General features: G+C 41.7%; 1 protein-coding gene across 2 annotated transcripts in view; it reads right to left on the bottom strand.

The window, feature by feature from the left end:
- The window catches only part of LOC140071636 (bifunctional heparan sulfate N-deacetylase/N-sulfotransferase 4-like), a 234,420-nt gene that overhangs the window by 118,931 nt on the left and 89,164 nt on the right, over positions 1-26,325 (bottom strand). For both annotated transcript variants that reach the window (XR_011849178.1, XM_072119203.1), the window contains exon 5: positions 7,076-7,261. Coding sequence is in view for 1 of the 2 variants with exons in the window: in XM_072119203.1 (XP_071975304.1) it covers positions 7,076-7,261 (186 nt within the window). In the remaining variant the exon portion in view is untranslated. The remainder of the gene's footprint in view (positions 1-7,075; positions 7,262-26,325) is intronic.

The following is a 26,325-nucleotide window of genomic DNA, read 5'->3' as shown; positions in this document are numbered from 1 at the left end:
TTATTGTAGCCCTAAGAAGGGCTGTTGGGTTGTTGTAGAATCACTCCTGCCTAACAGTAAGCTAATAGAACACCCTAACGCTTTCCCTGACCAGCAGCAGCTCTCTCCCTAGCGGCATCCAGACAGAGAATGATCCGAGCAGCGCGGGCAGCGGCTAGTCTATCCCAGGGTCACCTGATCTGGCCAGCCAACCACTGCTATCGACGTGTAAGGGTACCACGTCATGCTGGGTGGAGTGCAGAGTCTCCTGGCTTGTGATTGGCTCTGTTTCTGGCCGCCAAAAAGCAAAACGGCGGGAGCTGCCATTTTCTCGAGCGGGCGAAATACTCGTCCGAGCAACGAGCAGTTACGAGTACGCTAATGCTCGATCGAGCATCAAGCTCGGACGAGTATGTTCGCTCATCTCTATTGGCAATCTTTAAAAATCGCCTACATCTGAACAAAAAAACCTAATTTATAACATCACATAACATTGTCAGCTCACATTCACACACTAGAATGTTAGTTAATGGCTACTGTACTGATCAGTCAGACAGAAGTGGAGAAGTGGTAACAAGCAACTCAAAGATGATGGTCTGCTCCATCAGGCCCGGAATTTCAGGTCCACAGGATAATAATAATTTTTTATTAATATAGCGCACACAGATTACACAGAGCTGCACAGAGCTTGCCAAATTGGCCCCTGTCCCCATGGGGCTCACAATCTAAGCAGCCTACCAGTATATTTTTGTAGTGTGGGAGGAAACCGGAGTACCCGGAGGAAACCCATGCAAACATGGAGAGAGCATACAAACTCTTTGAAGATGTTGACCTGGGTCGGACTCGAACCCAGGACACCAGCGCTGCAAGGCAGAAGTCCTACCCACTCAGCCTCCGTGCTGCCCATAGGATGCTGTGGAATTTAATATACCCCTCACACCACAACTTGACACAATGGGGGTCATTTACTAAGGGCCCGATTCGCGTTTTCCCGACGTGTTACCCGAATATTTCCGATTTGCGCCGCTTGTACATGAATTGCCCCGGGTTTTTGGCGCACGCGATCGGATTGTGGCGCATCGGGGCCAGCATGCGCGCGACAGAAATCGGGGGGCGTGGCCGAACGAAAACCCGACGTATTCGGAAAAACCGCCGCATTTAAAAACCGAAAATGTGTCGCTTGGGGAGCGCTCACCTTCACCTTCTATGGGATGGTGCATTCCGGGGCGTTAAGATTATTTTCGGCGCTGCAGCGCCACCTGGTGGACGGCGGAGGAACTACCATCTTAAATCCCAGCCGGACCCGAATCCTGTGCAGAGAACGCGCCGCTGGATCGCGAATGGGCCGGGTAAGTAAATGTGCCCCAATGTGACTCACTTAAAATATTTAAAACACTATTCCCTTAATTTTTATATTAATATCAATTCATTATACTCCCTGAATAAATATATACTTGACACATTAAAATAATGTATACTGTTCTCCCTGTAATTTTAGCATGTATGGTCTCTCTAAATTAGTTCAAACAATTTATTGTTAAATGTATAGCATTCCCATGCTCATACCTCCTAACTTATGTGTATCACTTAGATATTAAAAAATTAACTGCAACCCCTAATTATATAAAATACATGGTAAATAACCTATCTATCTAGAGCAACCCCATAATGGATATACATTGACCAGCTGCATATGAATTAAGTTATATGTCACACCCTTCTAAAATTAAATGGAGGTACCCTTTACTTATTAAGTTATAAAAAACTCTCGTAATGATTTATGTTATAAACACAACCCCCAGTAGTTATTTGCAGTATCAGTACAATGGATTATGATATGTTCAGAACCCCCATAATAGATTAAGTTACATGCAGCACCCCTCTCTAAAATGAAGTTATATGCAGGACCGCCATAACAATTTTAGTTACATTCGGCACCCCTTTATTGAATAAAGTTATATGCAGGACCTCCTCATCAGTTAGACTGGGTTCATACCATGTCTTTTGTATATGCTAAGCATATACATCGGGAAACAGCCAACGTATACGCGTAGCATATACAATGAGAAATAATGGCAGATGGAGACATAGTTGTTGCCTTCATCTGGCCACTAAACGTTCTGTCCACTAAAAAAAAGCAAGCTACGTCTTTCTATCATGAAGCCTCCGGCTGAGGGATATATGCGAGTAAATAGAAGGCTATGGAGAGCAGATGCAGCATATTGCAACTCTCTACACAGCCACGCCGAGCACATACGTCACTTGGCAGGAGACAGGACCCAGTGATGTCCCTGACCTGTTCATCGGCAGCAGCCAATCGCAGTCTGCCGCTGATGTACACCCCCCCCCCCCCCCCCGCATTCTGGAGGAGGGAGGTCCCCAAGTGATGTTTTCCACTATATGAGCATACAGTGAGATACATCTTCCTGACGTGTCCTTACAACGTATGACACAAAACGAGATGTGGATCCAGCCATAATAGCACCAAATGTAGGGGCTGTGGCCAGGTAAAAATCTATAAAAAAAGACTAAACTTCATCAGCTGCCTCATTCAGATACCGATTCTTCTGTCTGAGCTCTTGAAGTTGTGGAGAACATGGTAGCCTGATGATGTCATTGCTATAGAGATTGTAAATGCAGAGGTTCCTCTGCTGTTTTCTTAGAATCAATAGCATCTGTTTCTTAAAGGTTAATGACTGAGGTATAAGTGGAACGGACCTGACATTTCTGGTGAGTGATTGCCCTTATCACCAATTTTATAATTTGCCATCCTTTCCAGCTAGTAGACTCTGGACTTAGCTATTACAGGTTTGGATGATAAGGTTTGCATGGTTTGCAATCCTTGATCCTGGTTGTAGATGTCCTTTAATGTGCAATTTAAGTGATGCCTACTTGCCTGAAACCATAACTATTGTCTCAGTAAGCCATGCATTTTTTTAGTTCATGTCCACCATTTTGGGAACAAAGAACTCCCAAGTACAGTCACTGGTATAAATGACATCACATGAACTTTTCGATAAAATTAGATACTTTTTTAAGCCCATTGTTTGGTAAACATTTTAAAAGCCCATTGACTGGTAAACATTTTAAAAGCAAAACATTCTGTAGAAAATCAATTGTAGTAAAACTGCCTATAGCCTGTAAAGCAACTGTTCTGAAAAAAAGAATAGTCTTGTTCACTCTTATAACAAATTGATAAGCTCTAAGTTGTAATGCCAGTAATACAATAGGTCAAAGCTTGGCCACAGTGGTAACTTGCTGGGATGGTTCGTTTTAAATAGTCATAATTTGTGACTATGCTGGATTCTTTTTACAATATTATTATATAACATTAATGACTCTCTTTTTCTTACTGGACAACCCTGTGAGATTTATATAGTTTATAGAGAGTCATATTTGTTTCCATGGTGATCTAAAAATTGAATCAATGGTAATGCAACTATACCAGGTGCTTTACATAAGCATAAAACTGACAGAACCTCTACTTTTAATGCATGTGGGTTATTCTTTCAATAAAGTTTAAAAGTTCTTTTATTGTACTGTACTTTTATTCAACGGGTGTACCCCACTGAGCTTCTACATTCTACTTTTAAGCTATCAAAAATGTGTCATGTTCTTTTATGGCTATTACAATATAAGTAAAATAATGAACTTTTTGGATCTCTTATTGACTAAAAAAAGATGTCACAAATCTTCTCTTCTACATTAGAAAAATAATTGTAGAATATACTAAAACTTGAAATTCCTTAGTGGGCTTTCTAAAGTGCCATTTTATGGAATCAATAACCCTTTAATTATTAGACTTGATTAATCCTTCAACCGTAAATAACCCAAATTTATTTAGATTTCTGTTGGCTACGTATTTTGTGGAATGAGTTTTGATTTTTTTTCAGTGACGCTCATTTGACATCTACTGCTTCACATTGACACTTTCAGTGGGAAGTACATGAAAAAACATATTAATGCTGTCTTTTACATACCTTTTTATAAATGTTGTGCTAATTTTGTTTAAACCAAATAAAACTTAGGGCTCATTCAGATATACACTTTCCTTGCATACCCACAAAAAAATGCAGATGTGTGATATCCGTTTGCAGCCTATATTGTTTCCTCATCCGTCTGTATGTTATTTGAATTTTTTCCACTTCTGGTGGAAATGGGTTCTTAATCTACTTCCTGCTCTCCCTGCCCAATTGGTTGCCTGGAAACATTTGAGAATAAAATGTCATCCTTTTCCCATCCATTTTTTTTGCAGATCCATTGAATTCTATAAGCTCTGTGGGTCTGCATGTGAGAAAAAAAAATTGTGTATGCCGCATTTTTTTTTCACAGTCCACTTCAGCTCCTGGAATTTTTCCCATATTTCCCACTTTTTACTCCCTCTGTTCTTCCTTTTTTTCACATCTAACTACTCACTATTACATGTTCCCCATGATCAGATACCCTACATCTAACATTCCATAAGCTCCAGCACTCTTTGATCGACTCTTTGAATGGAATCCACTTCTCACACTAGAACATTCCATAAACTCAAGCATCGCAGCACTCATTGATCGGCAGTCTGCTTGTTTTGTATAAGTCACAGAGACACAAAGATCAGAATCGTCACTCCACGCTCCAACAACAAGCATCCTGGGACCATGGACTACAGCATCTAGCAAATATAAAAGGCACCAGAACCACATTATAGGCACTCGACTCAAGAGGCACCACTATGGTACCATCACTGGAACCTAGCATTCACACTTAGCAATCTCACAGTACCCATGCCATGCCTCTAACATGGCTGTACCCATGCTCCCGGAGCTTTGGAACTCAAGTGGGAACTCATTCAAAGTATCCCTTCTATGGTATCGGATTTAGCAGTCAATCAGTCAATCTATTGGACCTAGCAGCCCTTACAGTGCCCTTGCCATGCCTCCAACACGCAACCCTGCCATACAGCAGTATAAGCATTCCTGATACCAGACTATCAGAGCATACAGGGACAGGAAAGCTACAGGGAAAACACAACAAAGGGGTGGGGTGTAATGCTCTACATCAGCAACAAATGGTGACACATCTCCCTCTACACTAACAAGAAACAGGCTTTTTGTGCTAACATTGAACTAATTTAGCATAGTCTAGGCATAATATAGTAGGAGTAATGAAGGAGTAATATAAATCACCCCATCAGCAGACACCAACAGAGCTTGTTAATCCTGTCTGATTACATCATAGAGCAACAAAATAAACAACCCAACTCTTTGCTTATAATAATTGGTGACTTTAGATTAGCACAACCTCCCAGCTCTCTTTCTGATTTCCAATAATATGTCCGGACAGCAAAAAAAGATAAAAAAATCCTAGACTTAGCTTTTGTAATTACTAAAGAAGCATGTAAAATAAATAAGTATCCACCGCTAGGAAGATCCAAGCATAACATAGTAGAGTGGGAACCCATATACACTGACACCAGTATGCAAATCAACATGTGAGTAGAGCTCTGATAGGTCCAAAGTCCTAAAGGCCTGCTTTGATCTGACAGAATGGAGCATATTTAGGGAGGCTATCAACGTGAGTGCCGACAATGTCATGGCAACAGTGTGACGGTGTAAAACATTTGGGGTGTGGCCTCTACAAAACCAAAACACCAAAAAGCTTCAATGACTTCCAACCGATTGCCCTTAACTCCCTGATCACATTTGAAGACTTTCGAAAAAGTAATAATAATTCACCTTTAAGATGTGTTCACGTGTAGCCTAGACCTACTGCAGTTTGCATATAATCAAAAGATGAGGACAAAGGATACAGTAATGTTCCTACGGCACAAAACATACTCATGCCTGGAATTTAGTTCAGGTTCAATTACGATAATGTTCTTCAACTTCTCTAGTGCCTTCAATATGATAGATCCAGTCCAAATGAGGAAGAAAATGAAAGGTGTAAATATGAATGGCAAACTAAAAAAATGGGTACTTTACTACCCAGGAAACAGACCTCAGTTTGTCTAGGTGGGTGAAGTGCTCTCCAAAATAGTAGTTGGCAACAGGGGTCACGCAGTGCAGCATACTGTTACTTTTCCTATTTACTCTTTACACATTGGAGTACTACCACTTGCAAAAATTATCCAATGACGCTCACAATGATGATGCAGATGAGTACAGGGAGGTAATTGAGATGGAGCAGAAAAAATGACTTTGTTCTTAATGTAGATAAAACCAAGGAACTGGTGATTGACATAAGGGGAAAAAAATGATCACAGTACCATTAGCTATCAAAAGGCAATCTATTGACCAGGTCAGTATACACAGTACAAATACTTAGGTGTTTACATTGATGACAGGCTGGACTGGAAAATGGACAGTGATAAAGTGTGCAAGAAAGCAATGCCAAGATTGTACATTCTATAGAAATTGATATCGTTTCATATATGTAACAAGAAATTAAGTATATTTTATGAATCTACAATAGCAAGTATAATCTATTTTGCTGTCATTTGCTGGGGAGGCGATGTCCATTTGAGAAAGTGTGCAAGGACAGATGTCCGGCCAAATTTTACAACTTACTATACACACCCACCCGATACACAATATAATTCTGCAACAACAGAGCCTAATAAGCCATCGCTATTGACAAATGTGCTACAGGACGCTAAGCTTCCGTTCCTCCCAAAAATGATTGATATTTACAACCATCTTGCAGGAGGTAAAAAGCACTGACCTGGGCCCCAACTCCCCCATACCCCCTTCCTCAAACTCAAACCAAAGTTATTTTAAATATAGTATTGTATTTATTTGACATGTATCATCTGATAATGATTAATCTAGGAGCTGTACTGTATAAAATAATTTCCCTGTCGGGATAAACTCTTTTATTCTATTATAAAAAAAAGAATGAACATCTGAACAGACCCATAAATTGGTCTTGATGCTATTCGCAAAAAACAAACAAAAAAACACTAGCATATGGATGTGGAAACCACTCATCTGAATGAACCCTTAATCTGTTAACTATTCTAAACATACCAAACACGTCATTTTAATGTTTTACTACCTTCACACTAATGTAACACCTTGAGATTAGTTTCAATGTATGGAAATTAAAATAGAATTACCATGACGCCATTGTGTATGAAGCCCCTCCTGTAGCGTGCAGGTTTCAGGTGAGGGTATTCCTCAGTGCTTGTCACCTTGATGCCCCATACCCTCTTCCAGGCTTCATATAGCTGCACGTGTACTGGATAGACGCCTGAGTGATGCGGAGCCACTGCATAGCCCATGTTAGTTGGAATACCATGCTCCTGAAAAGAAAAAAAGTTTTATTAAGATTCCATATGCTCTTGCCACCAACCCTCCTCCTAATGGAATTCACAAATATTTAAAAGTACCACTAATACAGGATATTACAACTAGACATGAAAGATAAAGCTATTCAAGTTTTTTTAACTAAATGGGTACAGCATTTCATATATATTCATATATATCAGGGGATACTGTGGAATGTTTTTTGCTTACACTTTCTTTTTTTGAAATGTAAAGTGGGTGGCATTTTCTAAATGTACAAGGGGTCTAGAAAAATAAAATTATTTCATTATAAAATTCAAGCTTTAGTTCTGTATGTCAAAAATAGCCAATGTGCAAGGAAAGGGTAAAAGCTGTTTTGATAAAAAAAGTTATAAAATACTGATGACAAACTGTTTCACTATTATGAATTTTTTATCAGGACTAGAGATGAGTACATTTCAAAAATTACATTCAGGCTACACAACCCAGAAGCAGCAATAAACGGCACAGAATATAGCAGAAATCTCCACCAGACCTGGCATTAGATCTGTACTGGCAAAGATTTTCCTGATCTACTAAGAAGCCAGAGCTGCCTAGTAGATACAAGAGGAGGGGGCTGGATTTTAAGACTGGTCTTTAAAATGTCTTTCTTAATAAAATTCCCCCACTGGTCATTTTCCTTCTGGCAAGGTGCAGAAATGCCAAAGAGAAATTAATCCCAGAAAGAATTGCACAGTTCTTTCATTTTTGACCCTACTCTTTACATTTTGCCCAAGAGAAAAACATAGCATGCTGCACTTTCACTATTCCTGGTTAGCTGGATCTGATTCAGCAAACCAGACAGATGTAGCACTCGTAACACAACTACTCATTTAGTAATCACAGAAAATGGGTGGTCTCTTTAACATTCTATACTGAGCTATCACGTCTCATTAACAGGTTAAGTCGGTCATGTTAACCATTGCTATATTCCTTTTCATCACAGCTTTTGGTGTCATGTATAATACATGGAAGGTACCGTATTTTCCGGGCCATTAGGCGCACCGGAATATAAGGCGCATTAGTCCGATGCACCTTATATATGTAATAATTCCATATATAAGGCGCATCGGACTATAAGGCGCGGGGTCCGGGGGCGTGTCGGAGGTCCGGGGGCGGAGACGCGACGCGACGCGGAGAAGAGACGCAACGCGACCCGAAGACGAGACCCGACGAGACGTGGCGACGCGGGGAAGGTGAGTGGGGAAGGTGAGGGGGAGGTGGAGGAGGGCAGCGGACCATACTTACATAGGTCCCCACTACCGGAGACAGCAGATCTCCAGCGGGAACTGCAGACCACGCGGCAGAAGTTGTTCGTGCCGCGTGGTCTGCAGTTCCCGCTGGAGATCTGCTGTCTCCGGTCTCCGGTAGCGGGGACCTATGTAAGTATGGTCCGCTGCCCAGCGCCATACATAGGGCGCACCGGACTATAAGGCGCACTTTGGATTTTCAAGGAAATCCAAGGCTTTTAAGTGCGCCTTATAGTCCGGAAAATATGGTAATGAAACACACAAATTTAAGGTTGTCAATTTAATGGTTTTATAGTTTTATCATGGGATCACAAGGAAAATGACTTACTATATTAAGTATTTAAGTAGATTTTATATTTAATAGAATATAGAAACTAAAATAGACACCTACTGTACTTTTTGGACTATAAGACACACTTTTTAGCAAGGAAAAATCTTGCTAAAAAGTGCCTGTGTCTTATAGACCGAAGGTCAGGAGGATCCAGCATTGCCAGATCCTTTAGACTGCTGTAATGGAGATTGGGCAATTCCCTGATATAGAGCTGCACCCGATCTCCCAGAGAGGAGAGCCTTCATACTGCTCTCGCCCTCTGCCTACAGGTACAGGACCTGTGTAGATTTCAGCATCATGTGACTGATCACATGCTTCTTACATCACCACATACTGCCGAGAATGAGGACATGCTGGGAGGAAGGGTTCTATGTATGTCTTCATGTGTATACTAGAGCTGTGTGTGTCTTCTTGTGTATAGTAGAGCTGTGTGTGAATTCATGCATATAGTAGAGCTCTGTGTGTAACTGTATGGGTGAATCAGGGCTGTGTGTGTAAATGTATGGATGCAGTAGGGCTGTGTATGCTGTGCTTTAGTGCGACCAATCGGGATATTTTAATTGGTGTAACATATATTTTTCCTTTTTTGGAAGCCTAAATCTGGGGTGCTTCCTATAGTAAGATGTGTCTTATAGTCCGAAAAATACAATATGTTTTGCTCCACATATATTTAATGTGATTAAATATCTTCTTCATAAATTATAAATTACTGAAATATGACTGACATTTCTATGTAGGGTGAGAGCTTGCACTCTGAAGCCACTGTCTGCCTCTCGGTCTCGTCTATCGCATTTAACATCTACCACTTTATGCTATAAACATAGAAGCAACCCTTGGGAAAGGTATTTTACTTTTTAAAGACATCAATTCTATTGTTAGAGAAGCTGGCCACACTCTGGATTGTTAGCTCCACTACAGTATATGTAATAAGTGAATTGTATGCCACTAAACTAAATATTCTCAAAAATAGAACAATTCCCCCCATAGACAGCAACTGCAAATAGTAAATAGGTTGGAACATTGTATGTAGATGCCTAGCCTTTAGAAATCAAATATTAAAAATAAGAGTATCAAGCCATAACTGAAAGTTCATATAATTTTTAATGTTTTTAATATATTGCCATTGTTTTACAGTCCACCATCATACCTGTTGTAAAGAATCTTTTCCTGAATTGGCCACACATTGTGAGTTATGTTTTTAATATACCATACAGTAGTAAACACTCACCATTTCTTTGACACAAGAAGAATGTTTTGAGCCTTCAGTTGAAATTTTTACAGCAATGAATAGTAAACTCAAAGAGAAAAAAATCCAACATATAGATTTTTCTAAATAAAGGTTAGGCAATCTATACAAATATAGTTTCCGAATGAGAACAAACATAAATAGATTTAAACATACTGCAAAAATCTAGCATTCTCCTGTAACTTGTCCAACACAAGTGAATGAGAAAGGATATACTGACCTTCAATTTAAACCTGTTATTTTTCAGGCTGTTTTGCACATTTAAATATTGTTTGAGAATAACAGTTGAGTGAATTTAACGCCTTAGAAAATTGAGGTTGTAAAACCACAACATGATCCTCTTTTTATCCAGATTTTATTACACTATCGTTAGTGACTCTTGTCTAACTGAGCATAGCGTAATGTATCAGTACGAAAATGTGAAATTATAGGGGCCGCAGGTTTTATGTCCTAAAGATAAAAGTATTGATTTCGTCTGAAGAGGTTAGAAAAGAAGAAAGAACACATAAAACGAAGGTTGGCATAAGGCTGTGAACTATCTAAGTGTAAAATATTGGACTCCCTATTACAATTATTACAAAATTTATATTCCATCACCGCGATCAATAAGAGAACTTTCATCTCTTCTTATTTCTTTTAATCCTTGTTCTACATTCATACATTGGGAGTTACTTTGCATGCACATGTATCTTGTGGGCTTGCCACATTGTCGTACTACCATAAGAGTTATCTGAGAGAATGTTTCAATCAAAGCTGGTACTAACTCAATGCCACAGACTTTTCTCCTGCCCCTCAATTACCCATTTGTCAATTATATTATACAAGAGATGTGAACAAATAGCCTTCAATATTTTTTAAAATTTGCCTAGGCCTGGCTAACTAAAACACTGCCAATACCTGGGAATTGTAATTTATGGACCTTTAATATAAAAGTACTTTCCCATTATATTATACACATATATACTTTATATTAAATATTATATTTCTGTACTTCTTACTGAAAGGCACAAAAGTTTTCAGATGCAATAATTTAAACAAAAATGCTTAAGAATTACATACAGTGGGTACCCCTTTAAATCTTCACTCTTTGTTTCATTGCAACCAATTGGTAAGATCAAAAAAGTTCTTTTTTTCTCATTAATATAAACTCTGCACCCCATCTTGACAGAAAATAAAAAGAAATGTAGATATTTTTTGCTAAAGTCTCCTTAGAGATGATTCAACAAGTTTGTCACACATGGATCCTTTGCCATTCTTCCATGCAGATCCTCTCCAGTTCCCTCAGGTTGGATGGTGAACGTTGGTGGACAGTCATTTCCTTGACTCTCCAGAGATCCTCAATTGGGTTGAGGTAAGGGCTCTGGTAGGGCCAGTCAAGAATAGTTACAGAGTTGTTCTAAAGCCACTGCCTTGTTATTTTAGCTGTGTGATTAGGGTCATTGTCTTGTTGGAAGGAGAACCATCAGCCCAGTCTGAGGTCCAAAACACTGAACCACATGAAGAGGTTTTCATCCGGGATATCTCTGTACTTGGCAGCATTTATCTTTCCTTCAATTGCAACCAGTCCTATTGTCCCTGTAGCTTAAAAACATCCCCATAGCATGACGGTCCAACAACATTTTTCACTGTTGGGATTGTATTTGGCAGGTGATGAGCGGTGCCTGTTTTTCTCCATGCATACCACTTAGAATTAACACCAAAAAATTTAGACTCGAGAATAGAGATGAACGAGCACTAAAATGCTCGGGTACTCGTTATTCGAGATGAACTTTTCCCGATGCTCGAGTGCTCGTCTCGAATAACGAGCCCCATTGAAGTCAATGGGAGACTCGAGCATTTTTCAAGGGGACCAAGGCTCTGCACAGGGAAGCTTGGCCAAACACCTGGAAACCTCAGAAAAGGATGGAAACACCACGGAAATGGACAGGAAACAACAGGGGCAGCATGCATGGATGCCTCTGAGGCTGCTTAAACGCACCATTATGCCAAAATTATGGGCAACAGCATGGCCATGACAGAGTGACAGAATGAAGCTAGATAGCATCTAAAACATCCAATAATTGACCCTGACACTATAGGGGACGGCATGCAGAGGCAGCGGCAGCAGCGGCAGGCTAGAGAGTGTCTTGGCAACATACCCCAAATGGACTCAGGCTTAAAACCAATGGGTGGCAGAGAGGAACCAAAGGAGGTGAGCAAGAAGCGCTCAAATAATATCGGTAAATGATAAAAGTTTGCCAGTATATTTTGTGGATTACACAGCAGGGTGGCGACAAAGTTAACAAGTTTGATGTGGAAGCCATGAAAACAACCCAAAATTCTACCTGACACAGCTCGTTTGATAAGGGGACCATGTATGGAGGCAGTGAACTAGTAGTAGATTAAAGGTGCTGCAGTTAAAACTATGTTAGTTGGATCTTGGGATGGAGCTGGCGCTCCTCTGCCAGGCGAGCTTTCGCCAATCCAAGCCCCTGTCTCTAGGCTACTCCCCAAACAGCACTTCTAAGAACCTTTTGTATAAGATCAAGTGTAGTAGCGTTCTTATAAGTTTAGGATATGGCGGGTGAGGGGAATGTAAACAGATGCGCAAGAAGCGCTGAAATAATATTGTTAAATGATAAAAGTTTGCCAGTATATTTTGTGGATTACACAGCAGGGTGGCGACAAAGTTAACAAGTTTGTTGTGGAAGCCATAAAAACAAGCCAAAATTCTGCCTGACACAGCTCGTTTGATAAGGGGACCATGTATGCCTACAGTTCATGCCAGTCGCTGCACTGGCTGCCAGTCTCCTTTCGAATACAGTTTAAAATAATAACCCTCATCCATAAAGCTCTGTATAATGCTGCACCCCCCTACCTCTCCTCTCTTAACTCAGTCTATCGCCCAACCCGTGCTCTTAGATCCGCCAGTGATCTTAGATTAACCTCTGCCCTAGTGCGTACCTCCCACTCGCGTCTCCAAGACTTCTCTAGAGCTGCACCAATTCTATGGAATGCTCTGCCCCGGACTATCAGACTAATACCTAACCTCCAAAGTTTCAAACGTGCTCTTAAAACCCATTTCTTTAGGCAAGCCTATAACACTCATTAACTGCATGAAGTTTTAACTCTTCTACTAACCCGTCCTGTGTCGTCCTCCTATCTGTTATCCAGCAACCAACAGGCACCAGACTTCTCTGCAGTCCCATTCACCCTGGACCTGGTATATAAGATGACGGCTGAGTGGTTCAAACGACAGCAATTCCATTTATTATATTTTGTTCTATTCCCTAAGAAGAATGGCTTGACCATTAAATATTCTTTTACCTCGTGTTACCCCATCATCTTCATAAACCGTAAGCTCTGGCGAGCAGGGACCTCACTCCTGTTGTTCCATACAAATGTTGTGCTCTGTTACATTACATTTGTATTTGTTTCCTATGATTTGTAAAGCGCTACGGAATATGATGGCGCTATATAAATAAAGATTATTATTATTATTATTATGGAGGCAGTGAACTAGTAGTAGATTAAAGGTGCTGCAGTTAAAACTATGTTAGTTGGATCTTGGGATGGAGCTGGCGCTCCGCTTCCAGACGAGCTTTCGCCAATCCAAGCCCCTGTCTCTAGGCTACTCCCCAAACAGCACTTCTAAGAACCTTTTGTATAAGATCAAGTGTAGTAGCGTTCTTATAAGTTTGGGATATGGCGGGTGAGGGGAATGTAAACAGATGCGCAACAAGCGCTGAAATAATATCGGTAAATGATAAAAGTTTGCCAGTATATTTTGTGGATTACACAGCAGGGTGGCGACAAAGTTAACAAGTTTGATGTGGAATGCCCTGTAATAGCTCTTGGGCGGTGTGCCTTTTATCGCCTAGGCTCAGCAGTTTGAGCACCGCCTGCTGTCGATTAGCGACGGCACTGCTGCTGTGCCTAGAGCTACCGACTGATGGCGCCATGCCCACGGATGGTAATTCGGAGGAGGAGGAGGTGGAGGAGGGGTGGGAGGAGGAGGAGGTATAGTAGGCCTTTGAGACCTGGACCGAGGTAGGTCCCGCAATCCTCGGCGTCGGCAGTATATGACCAGCCCCAGGGTCAGACTCGGTCCCAGCCTCCACCAAGTTAAGTGTAGTAGCGTTCTTATAAGTTTAGGATATGGCGGGTGAGGGGAATGTAAACAGATGCGCAGGAAGCGCTGAAATAATATCCGTAAATGGTAAAAGTTTGGCAGTATATTTTGTGGATTACACAGCAGTGTAATCAACAGATGCACAAGAAGCGCTGAAATAATATCGGTTAATCATTAAAGTTTGCCAGTATATTTTGTGGATAACACAGCAGGGTGGCGACAAAGTTAACAACTTTGATGTGGAATCCATGAAAACAACCCAAATTTCTGCCTGACACACCTCGTTTGATAAGGGGACGATGTATGGAGGCAGCTATATGGACGACTTTTGGAGGTAGCAATGGAGACAACGTGTGGAGGCTGCTATGGAGACAATTTAATTTGGATAGTGCCTGTATGTGGCAGTCCAAAAAAGTTTTCAAACCAGAGGAGCAGGTAGGTGGCCCTCCAGAAAAATGGAATAGATTGAGTGCCTGTATGTGGCAGTCCAAAAAAGTTTTCAAACCAGAGGAGCAGGTAGGTGGCCCTCCAGAAAAATTGAATAGATTGAGTGCCTGTATGTAGCAGTCCAAAAAAGTTTTCAAACCAGAGGAGCAGGTAGGTGGCCCTCCAGAAAAATTGAATAGATTGAGTGCCTGTATGTGGCAGTCCCAAAAATTGTTTAAAACAGAGGACTGGGTAGGTGGCCCTCCAGAAAAATGAAATGCATAAAGTACTATAGCTAGAGCCAGGGGGCCCTGTCAAAAAATAGCCAGTTTCCTCTGCTTTAGTGTACAAAGAGGAGGAGAAGGAGGAAAATGAGGAGGAGGAGTGCATAAATTATTCAGGTTGAGCTTCCTTCACCTGGTGGAGATTGGAAATTATGAGAAATCCAGGCTTTATTCATCTTAATAAGCGTCAGCCTGTCAGCGCTGTCAGTCGACAGGCGTGTACGCTTATTGGTGATGATGCCACCAGCTGCACTGAAAACCCGCTCGGACAAGACGCTAGCGGCAGGGCAGGCAAGAACCTCCAAGGCGTACAGCGCCAGTTCGTGCCACATGTCCAGCTTTGAAACCCAGTAGTTGTAGGGAGCTGTGTGATCATTTAGGACAATGGTATGGTCAGCTACGTACTCCCTCACCATCTTTCTGTAAAGATCAGCCCTACTCTGCCGAGACTGGGGACAGGTGACAGTGTCTTGCTGGGGTGACATAAAGCTGGCAAAAGCCTTGTAAAGCGTACCCTTACCAGTGCTGGACAAGCTGCCTGCTCGCCTACTCTCACTCGCTAATTGTCCCGCAGAACTACGCACTCTGCCGCTAGCGCTGTCAGAAGGGAAATACTGTTTCAGCTTGTGCACCAGGGCCTGCTGGTATTCATGCATTCTCACACTCCTTTCCTCTCCAGGGATGATGGTGGAAAGATTTTGCTTGTACCGTGGGTCCAGGAGAGTGAATACCCAGTAATCGGTGCTGGAATAAATTCTTTGAACGCGAGGGTCACGGGATAGGCAGCCTAGCATGAAATCTGCCATATGCGCCAGAGTACCAACGCGCAAGAATTCACTCCCCTCACTGGCCTGACTGTCCATTTCCTCCTCCTCCAACTCCTCTTCTTCTGCCCATACACGCTGAACAGTGAAGGACTGAACAATGGTCCCCTCTTGTGTCTCGCCAACATTCTCCTCCTCTACCTCCTCATCCTCCTCCACCTCCTCCGATATGCGCTGAGAAACATACCTGAGGGTGCTTTGGCTATCAACAAGGGAATCTTCTTCCCCCGTCTCTTGTGACTAGCGCAAAGCTTCCGACTTCATGCTGATCAGAGGCCAAGCAGCGGGATGGTGAGGCTGATGATGGCGGCATCGCCACTGACCATCTGTGTTGACTCCTCGAAGTTACTCAGCACCTGACAGATATCAGACATCCACGTCCACTCCTCATTGTAGACTTGAGGAAGCTGACTGACCTGACTACCAGTTCTGGTGGAAGTTGACATCTGGCAGTCTACAATCGCTCTGCGCTGCTGGTAAACTCTGGATAACATGGTTAATGCTGAATTCCACCTCGTGGGCACGTCGCACAACAGTCGGTGAGCGGGCAGTTCGAGGCGGCGCTGCGCTGCCCTTAGAGTGACAGCATCTGTGCTGGACTTCCTGAAATGCGCACAGATGCGGCGCACCTTCGTGAGCAAATCAGACAGATTGGGGTATGTCTTGAGGAAACGCTGAACTATCAGATTTAACACATGGGCCAGGCATGGCACATGTGTCAGTCTGCCGAGTTGCAGAGCCGCCACCAGGTTACGGCCGTTGTCACACACAACCATGCCTGGCTTCAGGTTCAGCGGTGCCAGCCACAGATCAGTCTGCGCCGTGATGCCCTGTAATAGTTCTTGGGCGGTGTGCCTTTTATCGCCTAGGCTCAGCAGTTTGAGCACCGCTTGCTGTCGCTTAGCGACGGCACTGCTGCTGTGCCTAGAGCTAGCGACTGATGGCGCCATGCCCACGGATGGTAGTTTGGAGGAGGAGGTGGAGGAGGGGTTGGAGGAGGAGGAGGCATAGTAGGCCTGAAAGACCTGGACCGAGGTAGGCCCCTCAATCCTCGGCGTCGGCAGTAGATGACCAGCCGCAGGGTCAGACTCGGTCCCAGCCTCCACCAAGTTAACCCAATGTGCCGTCAGCGATATATAGTGGCCCTGCCCGGCAGTACTCGTCCACGTGTCCGTGGTCAGGTGGACCTTGTCTGAAACGTTGGTCAGGGCACGGATGATGTTGTCTGACACGTGCTGGTGCAGGGCTGGGACGGCACATTGGGAAAAGTAGTGGCGGCTGGGGACCGAATACCGAGGGGCGGCCGCCGCCATGAGGTTGCGAAAGGCCTCGGTCTCTACTAGCCTATAGGGCAGCATCTCCAGGCTAAGCAATCTGGAGATGTGGACATTAAGGGCTTGGGCGTGCGGGTGGGTTGCACTATATTTCCTTTTCCGCTCCATCGTCTGGGGTATGGAGAGCTGAACGCTGGTGGATGCTTTGGAGGATCGTGGAGGCGACGATGGGGTTTTTGTGCCAGGGTCCTGGGCAGGGGGCTGACTATCAGCTGACACAGGGGAAGGAGCAGTGGTGTGCACGGCCGGAGGTGAACGGGCTTGGTGCCACTGAGTGGGGTGTTTAGCATTCATATGCCTGCGCATACTGGTGGTAGTTAAGCTAGTAGTGGTGGAACCCCTGCTGATCCTGGTTTGGCAAAGGTTGCACACCACAGTCCGTCGGTCATCCGGTGTTTCCTTAAAGAACCTCCAGACTTCTGAAAATCTAGCCCTCGCCACGGGAGCCCTCGCCACGGGAGCTTCACTACGTGACACATTTGGCGCTGATGCACTTGCTCTGGCCCTGCCTCTCCGTCTGGCCCCACCACTGCCTCTTCCAACCTGTTCTGGTCGAGGACTCTCCTCCGTCTCAGAAGCACTGTGTTCACCCGGCCTCTCAACCCAGCTTGGGTCTGTCACCTCATCATCCTCCGATCCCTCAGTCTGCTCCCCCCTCGGACTTCCTGCCCTGACAGCAACTTCACCACTGTCTGACAACCGCGTCTCCTCATCGTCGGACACCTCTTAACACACTTCTTCCACTACGTCAAGAAGGTCATCATCACCCACAGACTGCGACTGGTGGAAAACTTGGGCATCGGAAAATTGCTCAGCAGCAACCGGACAAGTGGTTTGTGACTGTGGGAAGGGTCCAGAAAACAGTTCCTCAGAGTATGCTGGTTCAAATGCCAAATTTTCCTGGGGGGGGGGAGCAGACTGGGGGGGAGGAGGCTGAGGTGCAGGAGCTGGAGGAGTGCCGATTTCGGTGACATGGGTGGACTGCGTGGAAGACTGACTGGTGGACAAATTGCTCGAAGCATTGTCGGCAATCCACGACATCACCTGTTCGCACTGTTCTGGCCTCAACAGTGCTCTACCACGAGTCCCAGTAACTTCAGACATGAACCTAGGGAGTGTAGCTCTGCGGCGTTCCCCTGCTCCCTCATCAGCAGGTGGTGTCTCACCCCGCCCAGGACCACGGCCTCTGACCCCTGCAGTAGTTGGACGCCCACGTCCCCGCCCTCGTCCTCTACCCCTAGCCCTCGGGCTAAACATTTTGAAAATGAAAGTTAAAAATTTTTTTTTTACTTTTTTTTGTGTTTTTTTTTTTTTTGTGTTTTTTAGTTTTTAAAACCAAACAATGCTATCCTATTGCTATGGCTATTTTCTAGCCAAGTATGAAAGCACACTGCTATGCCAGATGAGATGACGCTGAGTTATGAAAAAATAAACGTAAAATAAAAAGTAAATGGCAGACTGTGCCTAATTGAAATCAAACCCCTAATACATTGTCCCACTTCGGTCTTTGCGATGGATATGTGCGTCACTAAGCGCTAAACACAACGGTCGCAAGTCTCACTACAAATTCCTCACAATATGGTAGTAGATGCACTACAGCAAGGACAGCCACCAGCAGATCAACCAGAAATAAAATATATATAACGCTATTGTAGGCCTAAGTAAGCCGTTTGGATTCTCCTATGGCTATTTTCTAGCCAAGTATGAAAGCACACTGCTATGCCAGATGAGATGACGCTGAGTTATGAAAAAATAAATGTAAAATAAAAAGTAAATGGCAGACTGTGCCTAATTGAAATCCAACCCCTAATAAATTGTCCCACTTCGGTCTTTGCGATGGATATGTGCGTCACTAAGCGCTAAACACAACGGTCGCAAGTCTCACTACAAATTCCTCACAATATGGTAGTAGATGCACTACAGCAAGGACAGCCACCAGCAGATCAACCAGAAATAAAATATATAACGCTATTGTAGGCCTAAGTAAGCCGTTTGGATTCTCCTATGGCTATTTTCTAGCCAAGTATGAAAGCACACTGCTATGCCAGATGAGATGACGCTGAGTTATGAAAAAATAAACGTAAAATAAAAAGTAAATGGCAGACTGTGCCTAATTGAAATCAAACCCCTAATAAATTGTCCCACTTTGGTGTTTGAGGTGGATATGTGTGTCACTAAGAGCTAAACACAACGGTAGCAAGTCCCCCTGCAAATTCCTCACAATATGGTACTAGCTGCAAATAAAAAAAAAAATGTATAACGTTATTGTAGCCCTAAGAAGGGCTGTTGGGTTCTTGTAGAATCACTCCTGCCTAACACTATTCTAATAGAACAGCCTAACGCTTTCCCTGACCAGCAGCAGCTCTCTCCCAAGCGGCATCCAGACACAGAATGATCCGAGCAGCGCAGGCACGGGCTAGTCTATTCCAGGGTCACCTGATCTGGCCAGCCAACCACTGCTATCGACATGTAAGGGTACCACGTCATGCTGGGTGGAGTGCAGAGTCTCCTGGCTTGTGATTGGCTCTGTTTCTGGCCGCCAAAAAGCAAAACGGCGGGAGATGCCATTTTCTCGAGCGGGTGAAGTATTCGTCCGAGCAACGAGCAGTTTCGAGTACGCTAATGCTCGAACGAGCATCAAGCTCAGACGAGTATGTTCGCTCATCTCTACTCGAGAAACTTATTTTTCACATTTTGGGGGTCCTTCATGGTTTTTTGTTTTTTTTTTTGCAAGCTTTTTTTGCGGGCTTTCATATGTCTTACACTGAGGAGAGGCTGCTGATGGTACACACTGCCATAATACCCTGACTGTTGAAAGGCTGCAGTGACTTTTTGGAACTTTCTCCAATCTCTCTACTGCATCTGTGAAGCTCACCAACAGTGATCTTGGGATTTGTCTTTTCCTCTCTCACCAAGGCTTTTCTCCCATGACTGCTTAGTTTAGCTGGACAGCCAGGTCAAGGAAGAGTTGTGGTCATCCCAAACTTCTTTCATTTAAGCATTGTGGAGGACACTGTGCTTTTAGGAATCTTGAGTGCTGCAGAAATTATTTTCTAACGTTGGCCAGATCTGTGCGTTGCTGAAATTCTGTCTCTGATCTCCACACGAAGCTCCTTAGACCTCACAATTTTCATGTGCTCTGACATGTGCTGTGAGGTTTTACATAGACAGGTGTGTTCCTAGTCATTTTAATTGAACACAGAATAGAACTATCTCAAACAGGATCAGATGGAAATGGACAGGACGGAGTTAAATATTAGTGTTAACAGAATTATCTAGAGAAAGTACTTTTGACCTTTTTTGAGTAATTCATATTGAATTTATTTTTGCACAGTAAAAGAGAATCTATTTCTAAATACATATAAAAGCAAACTTCACCATGTTAGCATAAAGACAGGAGGCATTTTGTTTTTACTTCAATCATGGTAATTTTAGTGATAAAACTTTGGAGTACAGTTTATGGGCTTAAGGTTTATTGTTGCTATCTGTGTTTTTTAATTGAGTTTATTCTGTACATAGTTTGAGCGAACAGTTCATATTCAAACTGAACTTCAATAGAAGTTTGGGACAGGGTTCTGCTCAAACCCCCTTTTCCTCTGGTAACTTCCATAAACACTGGCACCAATTTCAGGTGCTAACTCTAAATTTAATTTCTGTTGGCAAAGACGATGGTGCCATTTAGATATAAAATGGAGTGCATGCAAACCAGCATCAACATGCTGGTGATGCAGATGATGTCATTGGGAGCAATGACCCTCCCCAAATGGCGGTGGGCAGTTCTACAGCTGTACAGAGTGCCTTACATTTCATTTATTTTAGCAGGATATTGCAACATAATAAAACTAATAAAACTAGAAAAACTAATTGCAATATCTCATAGTTGAAATGGTATTACCACAAAAAGTTAAAACAACAACCATGAACATTTCCTGCACAATTATTTGACGTGTTGTCCATGTTGCCGAACCCAGATCTGAATAGCGTTATAAACCTACATGAGAGTCTCTGAAGAATCTCTGTGTTAATAACTTTTGAATCACACGAAATATAATAAATTTGGTTGCAGCAATCAATTTCTGAAATAATTCTGGCCTTCACTAATATGCTTTACCATTGGGAAAACTTGTCCTTGATCCAGTTGGGAAGCTTTCAAGATGGTAGGCCCCCTAAAAGTTAAGACCCATAGCCCATTACTTGCTAGGATATTCAAATATGTAATTTTCTTTCTTCTGAAATAATCTGGGACTTTTAACATAATGAAATTTCTTTATGACTGCCTAGTTCCCATTCAGGAACTGGAAATAAAGTCCTCAAGGGCATGGATAATTTTGTTAGCACAAGCCTGGGCCATTTTTACAGACATGATTGAGAAATTAGTTGACATTTTCTATTCAGCAATGTCTTATGAAGCAAAGAACTGTCAGGAGAGCACTGTAGTTGAGCAGTTATCCATGGTTGCATTGGTGAAGGGCAAGTCTTTCAGCTTGTGATATTGAGTGACATACCACTAGACTACAGTATTTAAACATCTTGTTTATTGAACTTGCCAAGGACACAATGCCTTCCGCCAGCATTAATGCAAACAAGAAATGCAATTCTCCCTGTATTGATTTTGAACTCTTTATTAATAATTAATGCTCTTATTTTAAATATTGCAAAAGTGTAAGTAAATGTGAGAATGTCAATAATCATACTTTGTAGATCTGGGTATTAAGTTCCAGGGTCATAAAGTTCCGCTTGTCATGCTTCACTCCATCCTGAGAGAGCTACTGAAAATTTATGTATTCAGTAATTTTTGGATTAAAATCTGGCTAATAGTGTCTGGGTCTTATACTCCGAAGTTCAGGACTCTGATTACATGGGAGGAGCTGTCAGTGTTCTACAGCTACAGATTGTGAGTAGCTGGAACTGCAGAAGAAGGGGAGGGCAGTGTTACAGAGGGGATAAAGAGCAGATGGGGGTTAGTAGAGTTATTAAATATAAAGGGTTGATGATATATTCTGTATGTAAGGGGATGGGGAGATGAAGATTTGTAGGTGATTTAGTAATTATAAGTGTATGAGAGCTAAGCATGTGAGTGGGGGGAGGGAGGTTTAATGTAGCAGAAAAACATATTTTCATGTAGCTAAACATACTCATTGGGGAAATTTTTCATAGTGAGGCCTCTTGCTTGATGTTTCTTTTTCAGGTATTTTTAATTTCTTTTTGCTATGTTAAATGTGTTCAATCTCATGTTTGATTTTATTCTTCAGTTGTGAAATTTGTGTCTTTTTTTTTTGTAAAAAATGTAAGCTTTCTGATCAAAAGGTTGAAATTTGCTCTTCGCATATGCCTTCCCTGAAAGAATCTTGCTAAAGCCAAGGTTTTGCTGGCATAGTTTTGGCGCCTGTTTTTGGCCAAAAAAGTTGCAAATCAAACAAGCATATTTGTCTTAGTTAGATAAATAGGGCAAACCTAACACAGAAAACAAGGAGGCATTTAAAATGTTTTCCTTCTAATGCTTATGCAATAAAGTCGCACATTTTTGCACAGTTTTGGGTTTGTTTTTAAGTTGAATTTATATGTAAGTTGAAAATGTATATTTTATAATTTATAATTTAAAAAAATTTTGTCCCAGTGACAATTGGAGTTTCAACATTTTTTGCTGTGATGGGATCAAGGATTATCAATAAAGCTTCATTATAGACAATTTACAGCTGCTTCATCTCAGTTGGTGGTGAGCTTGGCAGGAAGAAAAAGGACAACCAATTTTGCGACTTTGTTGCACAAAAATTTGTAACTTTAAAAAAAAAAGTTGCATCCTCCACACCAAGCAGCAATATAAGGCTAACAGGCACATGTCCAATTTAACACAGGGAAAACATACCTAAGGCTTCTTGCACACGGGCAAGCTGGGGAGGTTGGGGTGGCACGACATTCTTATGGAAAAAGAGAATGCTCTATTTTTTTCTGGCAACGGCACAGTATAAGGACACACAAGTGTGTGCTCACCATACTGGCCGTGCACAAAGTAGCATAGCACTTTTTGGTCTGTGGAGCAGCTTGAGAGCTTGTTTTTTTTGCAGGACATGTACAGTACTTTACAACAGTATCACTTTGGTATAGATTCATTTTTGATCACTTTATAGTGCATTTTCTTTGGGAGCAGATAGGTAAAAATCAAAATTTTTGGTGTATTTTTGTTATGCTGTTCATCATTGGGCGTCAGCAATTATTTTGTTTTATTGTAGGGTCAATACGGTCTTAGGGATATCATATATGTAGTTTTTTTTAATGGTGATTTCACTTTTTTATGTTATATGTCACTTTTATATGTATAACAGCCAGGATCTTACAGGCAGTTACTATGGACAGCACCGAAGACTTAGATGGCAATGATCGGCACCCCTGAGAATGCAATAGGGGTTGCCGGTCGGGGGATAAATCCCTTAGTAAGCATTTAAAAGCCACACTCACGCTGACAGCTACATTTAACTGGTTAACATCCATGATCAGAGCTCACTTCAACTGCATATGTTAAACAGGGATGTCTGCTGTAAGTTGGATGCGACATCAGCTCCTTGATGTACATCTACTGCATGGAGCACAATTGACAGTGCTCCATGCAGTAATAGTATGTCATGGGGTGCAAAGGGGATTTCCTGCTGTCCACAAAAAGGCTAGAGCTGAAGCCTATTTCAACATAAAAACAAAGCAGTGTTCTACTGAGATAACTCTCAGTTCAGGATCGGACAGGTAACCGGAATACAGGAATAGACCAGTGTTCACACTAGTGCACAGAATACTAACACAGGACTGAGACAGGGAAAGCGGGATAACACTAGGAGGTAAACGATACTGAGGGACAAACAACAGATGCAGGACTTCAGGCGGGTTATACACAGGTCAGGTCAAGATCAAATGGGTTATATACAGGTCAGGTCAAGATCAAGCGGGTATATACAGGTCAGATCAAGATCAAGCGGGTATATACAGGTCAGGTCAAGATCAAGCGGGTATATACAGGTCAGGTCCAGATACAGGCAGAATCGGATACAAAACACAGAATATCAAACAAGATAGCCAGAGCACTAGATACACAAGTAGGACTTGAAGAATAACCAGCAAGGTATGATGGGAATGGGCAGGTATATAAGGCCGTTCCCGGACACGCCTCCAGCAACACACTGGGGAAACTGTCCATCAGGCTAGTAAACCTTGCAGGGCAGGGCTGAAATGCAAGGAGCAGGGTGTGGCTCAGTTAATCCAAACACAAGCAGTAAGCCACAGTTCACACACAAATAAACGCCATCTATTCTGCAAACTACGGATAGAGCGAAGTTTAGGCACGGACGTTACAATAGGTAACAAAGATAATAGGCAAAGTTGTTTTACTTCCCAAGAGTTATTGATTTATGAAAAAAAACCTTTACAGTTACTCTTCAAGTGTGCTCAAATGTGCTTTGTTTCAGTATAGACTCAAATTAATAGCCAGAAAGGCTTGTGTACATACTGTATATGTTTATAGTATGTGTAATTGTATAAAGTAACTTGGGTTAATCAAAACTATCAAACTTTTTTGAAAGCTTGGCACATTTTCTGCTATTGGACAGCATGTTCCAAAATTTTAACAGTTGTGTTAAAATTAAAATTATTTTTTTTTAAGAAGATCAAAACAATACCATTTTTGAGTTTCTCCTGAAACTAGTATATAAAAGCACTTTTCTTATTAGCAACCCTTGGACACTAGGTTTCCCTATTGTCAAGAATAAAAATAACAGCATTATTGAAAAACCTCATAGAATATTGATGGGTTTGTATGTATCAGTACTGGTAAAACGTTCATCTAGGCAAACAGCGGTCTCTTGAGGTTTACTTGCAATCAATACTCATGGCTTGAGCACTAAATCAGTCGTATGACCTTATTTTACACTGTATATAGTGTTTCTATGTCAAAAGCAGAGTCAGTGACAATTTATGAAAATAATCCACTATCCTCCTTTTGGCTCGCGGGTCAAATGTTCTAAAAATATATTCTTGGCTTAATTTTATTGTTATCAATATTTGAATCCTTTTTATTGTTATCAATACTGGAATGTATCATTTTCAGTGGTCATAGCATGTAAAGTGGCCTTTATGTGCATATTTGTTGTTTCTTATAATAAATTAGAATAAAATCTTACTGAACATTAATGTTCCAAAAATATAAAAAAATAACTTTAATGTTCTTAAAATTGGACTATTTTATTCATATTTTACAAGGGTGGATAAGACTGCCATGTGCTGTATGAATATTATAGCCCCTAAAAGCTACTTGCTGTTATGTACATGTGTATTGTGAGCTGGAACAGATGTACAAGGATTTCATTGGTGAAGCTTCTTCTGAGTATAAAATTTGGTGGGTGGCCTTGATTACCATGGACTACCTAGATGGCTTGGGCCCTGGCCTACCGCTCAAACTGCATGTATTGTAATACACTGCTGGGTCCTTATAAAACAAAGCTATGAACCCTATCCTTACAGTTCTAGTTTGTGGTTCTTCAAATCATAGTTCCATATGGTGCAAATATAGCACTTTATTGTACCTATTCAATATTTCTAGGCCTTTTAGGTTTATTTTTTTCTAAATGTACTGTATATGAGTGTATGACATTACTAGTGAACAGAAACAAAAATCTGTATCAAAAATTGGTTTACTAAAAGGAAATACTCTACGGCCATTGTAAAGTAATTAGAACTCACTGGGACTAATGCTTTTTCTGAAAGCTGAATACAATTTAATTCCTAATTGATTAGGTATTTTTATAGCACTCTTGGCTTAAGCCATGTGCTTCATAATGTAATTTCAAAGATTTATAACCTTCAAATTTAGACTACATATTTGAAATGCAGAACAACCAAGTGGGATTGTTCTGGATTCTAATCAGCTTTAGATATTAAATTGCAAAGCACTGTAATTACTTTTGAGCCCTGCCCAATACTTCAAACATGGTTATTTAAAAGGTAATGAATGCACCGAATGCTCAATAGGATTCCTTTGTACGCTCTTAAATATAATAGATATAATGATTCAGTGGATTATACAGAATTTACATTGATATAAATTTAAATAATTTGCATTTTATGTAGGGCATATTCTATTCATCAATTAAAAAGAGACACAAAAGGAACCAATAGGTGGGATCCATTCAGCACAACAGCACCTTTCTTATCAACAAAAGAAAAGCAGCAAGTGGTAGGACTCTTAAATTACCCTA

The sequence above is a fragment of the Engystomops pustulosus genome, chromosome 1, assembly GCF_040894005.1.
Source record: "Engystomops pustulosus chromosome 1, aEngPut4.maternal, whole genome shotgun sequence".
Lineage (NCBI taxonomy): Eukaryota > Metazoa > Chordata > Amphibia > Anura > Leptodactylidae > Engystomops > Engystomops pustulosus.
This window is presented reverse-complemented; position numbering and strand designations above follow the sequence as displayed.